Source organism: Pseudonaja textilis, chromosome 2, assembly GCF_049901715.1.
Source record: "Pseudonaja textilis isolate UNSWEBS1 chromosome 2, rPseTex1.2, whole genome shotgun sequence".
NCBI classification, from domain to species: Eukaryota; Metazoa; Chordata; class Lepidosauria; order Squamata; family Elapidae; genus Pseudonaja; species Pseudonaja textilis.
This window is the reverse complement of record NC_141991.1, coordinates 8,167,867-8,177,923: the sequence shown is the minus strand read 5'-3', so window position 1 is coordinate 8,177,923 and position 10,057 is coordinate 8,167,867. Positions and strand designations below refer to the sequence as shown.

The 10,057-nt window shown below is 43.6% G+C and overlaps 1 protein-coding gene across 1 annotated transcript; it reads left to right on the top strand.

Annotated features, from left to right (window-relative positions):
• Positions 1–152: 152 nt before the first annotated feature.
• LOC113451010 (uncharacterized) lies at positions 153–8,602 on the top strand. Its single transcript, XM_087927914.1, has 5 exons — positions 153–1,847; positions 3,314–3,440; positions 3,601–3,677; positions 5,162–5,288; positions 6,825–8,602. Exons 1-5 carry the CDS (start codon positions 1,443–1,445, stop codon positions 8,384–8,386), a joined length of 2,298 nt encoding a protein of 765 aa, XP_087784040.1. The 5' UTR covers positions 153–1,442; the 3' UTR covers positions 8,387–8,602.
• The last annotated feature ends 1,455 nt before the right edge of the window (positions 8,603–10,057 follow it).

The window sequence follows — 10,057 nt, the reverse complement described above, 5'->3', positions numbered from 1 at the left end:
CACAAACGAAGCTTTAGGACGCATGCTCAGCTTTCATTCGCCCGTTATCCCTTCCCAGAGCGTCTCGCCTCTCTAGGAAGGGAGCGCTAAACGCTCGGCCTTCTTCCCCTTCCGGGAAGGCGAGGAATGGAGGGGTGAGAGTCATGGCGGGATGGGGGAATCTGAGCGTGCTTTGCCGTCGCTCTTCCCAGGAGGAGCCAAGCGAGGGAACGGGACCTCAGATCGCTGGAAATCTGGGAAGGGGTTGAGGGGTGACTGGGGAGAGGGGAGACCATTTTATCCCCCAGTAGGCAAACAGGAGGAAGCCCTCTCTGGCTTTCCCTGCAGCTCCCCGGCTTGGAAAGGATTTTCCCGGCTTATATTTGAAGGGGCTTTTGTCTGGGTGGCTCTCCAGCCTCCTCTAAGGATCAAGTGTTAGGAGTGTGTGTGTGTGGATCCTTCTCTGTTTGGAAATCCTGGATCTGGATCTGGATCTGGATCTGAGGTGTGGAGAGGAGCGCTCTTCTCTGACCAAACCTTCTAGAAAAGGAGTGCCAGTAAAAAAAAAAAAAATTAGCTGCCCCCTGAATACGGGTAATCCTCGAGTTATAACGGTTTACTTAGTTAGTAACTATTCAAAGTTACAAGAGCACTGAATGAAGTGACTTTTGACCCTTTTTCACAGTTTCAACCTTAACAGCCTCCCCAGGGTCATCTGATCAAAATTCAGATGCTTGGCAACTGACTTGTGCTTATGACCGTTGCTGTGTTCCAGACTCGTACGATCCCTTTTTGCAACCTGACAAGCAAACTCAATGGGAAAGGCAGATTCACTGACCTAACCGGGTTACTGACTTCATTGATTCACTTAACAACTGTGGCAAGAAAGGTAACATGGGGCAAAATTTAGTTAACAAATGTTTTGCTTAACAACAGAAATTTTGGGCTCAATTGTGGTCCTAACACGAGGTCTACATGTAGGACAGCTGATTATCATGGAAGAGAAGAGGGAGTTATTCCCCGTCTGAAAAGGCTGCTGATTGCAGATCTTCCTGGACTTCTATTGTGGAGGGATTTTAATCAAACGATCCAATGGCATAAACTTCTCCAAGCAAGAGCATCATGATTCTCTGCAATTGGATTGCAAGGGCTACAGTTCTCTGCTATTCTGATTTTTGTTTTGTTCTGTTCTGTTTTTCAGTTCGTGTTTAGATTGGAATATGCGAGCATGATAATTTGCTTTTTTAAACTGATTATGAAATGTGTAAGCCGCCCATCTCTCCAAGCGGCGACTCTGTTAACTTGCTTTTGAAGTGACTCCTTGTCTAGATTGCAAAATAAATCATAGCCAAATCCTGGTCCTATAAAATATAGATGTTGTGATTAAACATTGCTCTGTAAACCAAGACATTTTTGGTTCCTCTTGGAGATGCGTTAGAGCAGAAATATAACAAAAAATAGATATGCAAAGGTCAACAAGACTGAGAGCAGAAAAAGACTCTCCTGCCATTCAAATTGGAAACAGTGGAGAATTTTGGAAAACAACCAACCAGAAGATCCCCCATGAGGGCACTATCAGGTCAGATGTTCAGCATTGGCGCTTCCAGCATTTCTGCTATCAGGAGGCCAAGGGGCCCCGGGAAGTTTGCAGCCAACTTCACCAGCTTTGCCATCGATGGCTGAAGCCAGAAAGGAGCACCAAAGCCAAGATGCTGGATCTGGTGGTCCTGGAGCAGTTCCTGACCATCCTGCCCCCAAAGATGGAGAGCTGGGTCAGAGAGTGTGGAGCTGAGACCTGTTCCCAGGCAGTGGCCTTGGCTGAAGGCTTCCTTCTGAGCCAGGCAGCAGACAAGCTGGGGATGAAGCAGGTGAGAGACCTTCATCCTTGTAGCTGAAAAGGATTACAATGTATCTAGCAACGTCCATTCTTTCTTAAGTGCCTAGTCAATCTTTCTTGGAATGTATAATTGGAGATTTTTTGTATTAGCCAAATGATTCTGTTTCCCTTACCAGATAATTCCAGAGGAAGAACCTCAGACTGTTCTCTCTCTCTCTCTCTCTCTCTCTCTCTCTCTCTCTCTCTCTCTCTCTCTCTCTCTCTCTCCCTCCCTCCCTCCCTCCCTCCCTCCCTCCCTCTCTTTTTGAAGGCAGAGGACAAGACTTCTCCTTCATTTATGCATTTGTCTTAATCCTGCTTCCAGATGATAAGCCCAGCATTTTAAGTGTTGAGCCATCGCGTTACCCTTTATGTGTCAACTCAAAAAAATATCTCTCTGGTCTTTTAGAGTTGCCAACAGAAAGGGAGTGGGGAGTAGTGTAGCAGCTTGCAAAATCGAAACTGCAGGTGACCGAAGTTTCCAGCTGACCGAAGTTTCTGTCGTGCAAAATTCTAACTGGAGAGTATGATTGATGACTCTTGGCTATGGATGTGTCCCATTGGAGAATATGAATTATGATACACCCAAGGGGTGGGGGTGGGGAAACCAGGGCCCAGGGTGACAATGAATGATGTGTCTCAGAGTCGACTACACCCAGGCAGCGCTGGCATGTCTTCTAATAATAAATCTTTTTTTAAGCTTGGAAAATCCGGCTACGGACTCATGATTTAAATGGGGGTAACTACCAGAGCCTTGACATGTTTATTATTTAGAAATTTTATGTTGCCGCCTACTTGCACATGGCGACTCAAGGCAGCTTACAAGGAAATAAAAACACAATATCAAAGAAAGCAAAAGAAAAAAATAACACACACCCCCGCCCAACTCTCCCATCCAGGTGAAAACACACATTCATACTAGCCATTTAATGAGCTCCATCCCACTTTGGGTTCCCTAACCCACTGGCAGAACATTTTGAGGACCTTCCAAAATAGTGTTAAAAGAGTGGAAGCCAGTCTAATTTCTGGAGGGATGATATTCCAGAGAGAGGGAGCCACCATGGAGAAGGCCCTACTTCTGGCTCCTGCCGGATGTATCTCTTTAGGGGCTGGGACCTGCGACATTCCTTGCCTTCCCTCTGTAGTGGGTCGAGTATGTGACTGGCAAGAGACAGTCCTCCAGGTGCCCATCATAAAGAGGATATAAAAATATAAAACAGTGGCCTGCTATATTGGACCTCTGGACCATCTAATCCAGCAATCTTGTCTCACAATGGCCCGCCAACCACCCAAGGAAGTCCACTATTCTCCCAGCAGATGGCTTTCAGAGGCGGTCATACGGTCATCAAGGCTAATAACCATAGATATCCATGAATTGGTCCAGCTTTTTTGAACCCAGCCAAGCTGGTAGCCAGCGTCACATCTCATCAGGCTTTCTAACACTAGCTGGTCTTTCAGGTGGAGGAGCCATGGATGGAAATGGTTACAGTGCATCCCAAAGAAAGAGGAGATCCGTTCAGTTCCTCTCAAGATCTGCTCTTTGGGAAGGTCTTTCAGGACAACCCAGCTTGGGTCACTTCATCAGGTAAGAGAAGGTCTTTTCTGAAGGCAGTGAGACTGATCTTCTTTCGCACCAAATCTTAGGTTTGTGCATGAAGATGGCTTTTTTATATAGCGCTTCCTAAGAGCTTATTCGTAAGACTTGAAAACAGTCTGTTTTCCCCCCATTTTTCTCTTGTTCACAGGGAATGGAGAGGCATTCATCCCCGAGACGTCTCCCCTTTGTAATGGAGCAGAAACAACAGCTATGCCCTCAGTTCAGGTAGGGGAAGCTTCATCAGAGAATGGAACCATATGTGGGGCCCAGGCTCAGATTATGGCCAGTTCTTTAGCAAGATGGAATGTCTTGCTCTTCTCATGTCACACTCACACATCTTGGTTTGCTATACAGCAGGGGTGTCAAACTCATGGCCCATGGCCATGCGCTGGCCATGCCCACCCTCGTTTTAGCAAAGGGGGCGAAAGTCATGATACGTCACATGATGACACAAGTTTGACACCACTGGGGTTGGTGTGAAAATACAAAATCCAGTATCTAAGTCGGGTGTTAAAAAAAAAAATGCTTTTGCATTTTATGGAAGTATTCCAAAACAGTTAAGAATGGAATGAGTGAAGTAAAAGCATAGCACAGAAACTACTACAAGTATAGGAGAAATGGTAATGGTAATGATATGAAATAGAGATCTCCATGTAAATATCCTCCCAATCGCGAAGTAAATAATTCTATACAATAAAAACGTTTCAGTCCACACTATAAAGAAAAAGATTTCGGAGAAGTCACGTAGGATCCAAGCTTGCCTCCAAGATAACAATACAGGAGAACGTTTATAGCTCAATGATGCTACCCAGTTTGAGTAACGAAATGTCTGCAAGAAAACAGCCAAGCTCAGAGAGCACCATTGTCTCCAAGAATTTGAATAGTTACAGGGGGGGGGAAATCCTATATGTTTGTGTGTGTTGTTTAAAGTCCCTGCAGTTTGCTTACCAGGCAGGCAGAAATGAGGCATACTGCTCCCTAAGCATTCTGAGCCAGTGGTAAGGGGACCTCCAAAGGGATCCTTTTCTGCTGGTCTGCATCCTGGATGTAGCTAAATCATATCTGTTGAGGTAATTCCCTGTTAGGAGAATGAGTGCACTCAGGGAAACATATTGAGAGTGATGTTGAATAACATACACACAGCACACAGATACACTGTATAGTAAAATGTAGGTTTTACTTCCAGTGAACGGTTAAGCAAAGTCCAAACACAGTCCAAGTCATATACGGTTATAGCAGTCAGTTTTCAGTCCAGGGATAATCCAATAACAAAGTCCAGTATCAATAACTGTTCAGTAATATACTCACATCAATCCAAGAATAACCACGATCAGCAACAGTCAATAGGGAAATGCAGGAATGGCAACACTCTGGGAAACCAGGTTTCTGGCTTCAACTTATGGCCGTTTGAGGAACCACACCCAATTACAATTTTAGCACTCCCTTAAAGAGACAGTATTAAAATGTCTATCCTGGTTTATATATTTCCAACCCAACTGTTAGGTGACTTACATTCCTAACAATATCAATCAAAACAATCCTGTCTACTTTGGAATAGTTTCATCAACTCTGTAGAGTCACCCCCAAAATGCAAGGAAGTTTGCATTGCTTCATTTCAAAATTGTGCGTTTTAATTTTATGAAATAAGAGGAAATGTAGCATGTCCTCCCTGGGGCTATCTGCTAAGGAAAATGTTCTTCCTCTTTCAGGGTTCCATGTCCTTTGAGGAGGTAGCCATGAATTTCACAGAGGAAGAATGGGCACTGTTGGATTGTTGCCAAAGAGCCTTGTATTGGGAAGTCATGTTGGAGAATTCTCAGAACATGGCTGCTTTGGGTAAGGGATCCCTTTCTGCTCTGGGAACAATTTATTTGGGGAAGAAATTTTGTAGTTAGAAATACACTCACGGCATCTCTGGTCTGAAGAAGCGGGGTTGGACTAGAAGATCTCCAAGGTCCCTCCCAACTCTGTTATTCTAATTAATTAAAGGGACTCTTGTTTATCAAAAGCCCTGAGAAAGGGGAGAGATTGAAAGGTACAGTAGAACCTCAGGTGACAACCGTAATCTGTTCTGAGAATTCGATCGTCACCTGATTTAATCGTCATCGGAAGTGCATGCACGTAAAAACCAAAATGGCACAGCTCAGAAGGCACTCTTTGGTTGCCACCTGAGCGCCCGTTTGTGACCAGAGGTAAAACCATTTGGTCATCACCTGATTTGCGACCAGGGGTTCTACTGTACCTGCTCAGGTGTGTGCTGGGATCATTTCTGATACTCCATAATGAGTTCTCCAGATGTAGATATGCATTGTGCAAAAATACACAAAGTAATTAAAACTCTATGTTTAGGGGCATGACATAATGCCTATATCAGCTATGGATTGTTATAGCGTTCTAAGAGTTTCTGGACTCTTGAATCTGATCATATGATTTTAGTACAAAGCCAAGGACAACAGAATACTGTTGTACCAACATTAAAAGGATAATGCATCTATAATGAATTTATAATGAAATATATCAAAATACTATTATTTTGTTAAAGCAAGGATCCTATAGTTTTGAGGTGTTTTGGCCAGCTCTCTAATGCATTTATATATGTACTAGGTGAACATTTATTTACTGATTTGATTTGTTAGGCCACTCCATTCATTCATTGTTCAATGTTGACAAATTTTATAAAAATTTAGACACGGAATAATAGGAAACTGATTGGTTTAGTTTGTACATCAAGGAAGTTGCCATTTCCATTTGTGTTTCACAAGACTGTGTTAAGTAGACATTCAAAAGTTGCAACTTTCCAAGGTTTGGTTATCTCTATAAGTTAGAGAGCATCCCCATAATTGCATCTATTGTGGTAAATGTTGAGGTATAAATTCAAGAGATGCAGTCATTTTCTGTATACTTCTGTCTCTCCTTTACCTAAACATGCTACCTACCTGATCTACTGAGGTTCTCAGTCATCCAGGTCACAGTGGTCCCAAAAATGCTTTTTCAAGAGGCAACTGGACTTTCTTGTTTTTCTTCGAAAACATTTCGCTTCTCATCCAGAAAGCTTCTTGGATGGGAAGCGAAACGTCTTCAAAGAAAAACAAAAGTCATTTGCCTCTTGAAAAAGCACCTTTATGACTACCTACCTGATCATTTATTATTTAGTGTTATGAAAGCCGATACCAAAAGTATATACGATGAAGAGCAATCCTTCATAAAATGAAGGAAAAAAAACCATAAAAGATTTGCTTAGTTTCATAAAATATACAAAGAGGGATGAAAAATTTGGAAATACTAGATGTAGTTATTTTGTTATATCTGTTGACAGCCTTACTTTCTGCTTACATTTCTACTTGGACCTTTCTTTTCTACTCTTTCTGACAGGTGACAGACAGGAGAATGAGATTTACAATGAGCCAGGTGTTTTGCAGTTGCAAACAATCAAGCATGAAGTGGAAGAAGTGAGGCTTGGAAATCAAGGGGAGCCAAAAATTGAAGAGAGAAGCTACTCAAAGGAAGGAGGGGAAAAGTCGTCTACTTTTCTGGATGCTGAAATTCATGGCTTCCTGACCCAGCAAGATCAGAAAGAAAACAAAAAGAGAAAATATCTAGGATGCGGCAAAAGAGACAAATCCAAATTTGATTCAAACGAACATTTTAGAACTCAGACTAAAGAGAACCAATGCAGCCAGAGACCACATGTGAAAAACATGAAAAAAAAAATTCCTGTAATTTTACATCAAAAACTACAAGCAAAACAAAAACCATGTACAGTTTTAAAACGTGGAAAGGATTTCAGTTTGAGTAGGCATTTTACTTCCCGTGACAGAAGCCGCACGGGAGAAAAACCGTATAAGTGCTTGAAGTGTGGAAAGAAGTTCAGTAGCAGCAGTAATCTTGTCTGCCATAAAAGGATCCACACAGGAGAGAAGCTTTACAAATGCTTTGAATGCGGAAAGTGCTTCAGCAGCAGTAGCTATCTCATATCCCATAAAAGGATCCACACTGGTGAGAAACCGTATCAGTGTTTCGAGTGTGGAAAGAGTTTTAGCCAGAAGAATAGTTTTATACAGCACCGAAGAATTCACACAGGAGAGAAACCGTACAAATGTCCAGAATGTGACAAGAGTTTCAGCAGAAAAAGTCTTCTCACTCACCACAAAAGGATCCACACAGGGGAGAAACCATACCAGTGCATGGAGTGTGGAAAGAATTTTCGACAGAAAAGTACGCTTACATCCCATCAAAGGATCCACACAGGGGAGAAACCATACATATGTGTGGTGTGTGGGAAAAGGTTTCGTGAGAGAAGTAGCTTTATGAAACATAAAAGAATCCACACGGGGGAGAAACCATATCAATGCCCAGAATGTGGAAAGAGCTTTATTCAGAAAGGAGAACTTACCTCCCATCAAAGGATCCATACTGGGGAGAAACCTTATAAATGCACCGAGTGTGGAAAGAGCTTCAGTCGGAACGGTAGCTTTGTACAACATAAAAGAATTCATACAGGGGAGAAACCGTATAACTGTACGGACTGTGGTAAGAGCTTCAGTCGAAACAGTAATTTTATACAACATAAAAGAACCCACACCGGGGATAAACCATACCGATGCATGGAGTGTGGAAAAAGCTTTATTCAGAAAGGAGAACTAACTTCACATCGACGGATTCACACAGGGGAGAAACCGTACGAATGCGCAGAATGTGGAAAGTGTTTCAGAAGGAGTAGCAACCTTACTTGCCACCAAAGGATCCACACAGGGGAGAAGCCATATAAGTGTGGAGAGTGTGGAAAGAGCTTCGTTCAGGGCCGAGATCTTTCTTCTCATCATAGAACACATACTGGGGAGAAACCATACAAATGCCCAGTTTGTGGAAAGACCTTTAGTATGAACAGCACTCTTACTTCCCATCAAAGGATACACACGAGAGAAACCGTTTAAATGCTTAGTTTGTGGAAAGAGCTTTAACGCAAACAGCACGTTTATTTCCCATTAAAGGGTCCACACGGGAAAAACCATATAAATGTCCTGTTTGTGAAAAGAGCTTTAGTATGAACAGTACTCTTAGTTCTCATCTAAAGATCCACACAGGGGAGAAACCGTATATATGTGTGATTTGTGGAAAGAAATTCCATGAGAGCACCAGCCTTATAAAACGCAAAAGAATACATACAGGAGAGAAACCATATAGATGTATAGAGTGTGGGAAGAGCTTTAGTCAGAACAGACACCTTACAACCCATAAAAGGCTTCATATGGGAAAAACCATATAATTGCACGAGGTCTGGAAGTGCTCCGGCTTGAGAGGCGAATAATCTGGATCGCCGAAAAAAGCTTCAATATCAACAGGCACCTGATTTTTCACTTCATGAGACTTACATGGAGGAAATTCAATCAAAATAGAATAGTTTTCTTTGGGCTGAGGAAGTGAAGCAAAGGCTAAATGTCAGTTGGATTTCATTCATTTGCCAAAATTAACTGAATCATCGTTAAGTTAGAATCTAGATCATTAGAGATGAGTGCTCCAAGGTCCTTGACAGAGTTTGGATCATCAACAAGGTCTTGACTCAGCTTTGCGGGAAGTCGTATAGAACAGGGGTCGCCAACCTTTGGGACCTCAGGGACCACCAGACTCATCATTTTAAATCCCACGGACCAGAGACCCTGGGAAAATCCCCCAAAAAGTCTGCAGGAAAATTCCCCACTCCCATTTTCCTACCTAGCGACCATTCTTTATTTGGGATCACAGCATACTCTCTCCAGCTCCATTCTCATGGGGAGAGAGAGAGAGAGACTTTTGGCTTTGTGCAAGGAAAGCAGCAGAAGTCTGTCTTCCTCTTCCCCCAAACTCCACCAGAAATGAGTCTTTGCCGGCGCAGCCTCTTGGAAGAGGATGCCTTGCAGGGTCCCAAAGACTCATTTCTGGTGGAGTTTGGGGGAGAGAAAGAAAGACTTTTGCTGCTTTCCTTGCATCCAGCCAAAAGCAGCAGAAGAAGAAAGAAGTGGAAATAAGCAGTCTGGTGGCCAGGTCAGGCACATGGGGCAAGTTCCCCCCGCTGCCCTTTCCCCTTCCCCTCACTACCTTTTGTTCACAATGCAAGCGATGCAAGCCTTGTGTTCCCACGGGCCATGTGGGTAGTGCAGCCTTGTGTTCCCACGCAGCCTGGATTAATTGCTTTGGGGGTGACATTTCTCTGCGGACCACCAAAATGTTCTCGTGGACCACCAGTGGTCCCCAGCCCACTGGTTGGCGACCATTGGTATAGAAGATGCAGCATCTTTGGAGGCGGCATTCTGCTTTCCTGAAACCCCAAGTTACACATCAGTAGTTGCTCGCCAACCACACACACCCTATCAGGCAGGAAAAGGCAGCTGAAACCTTGTCCTCCCAGCTGCTTCCCTCACTCGCCGGCTGCGGACTGAAGGGATATACCTAGCCGTTCATCCGCAGGGTTGGTTTTGAGGGGGTGGGAGAGAGCAATGACATGGCCAATGGTGAAAAACGCCTCTATGTCATCATTGGTTGCTGGGTTGAGACGTAAAAGATGCCTTTCCGGCTGTTGCTTTCCCCAACCCCTCCGACGAGGAAACTGAGGCCTCCATTTCATTTTT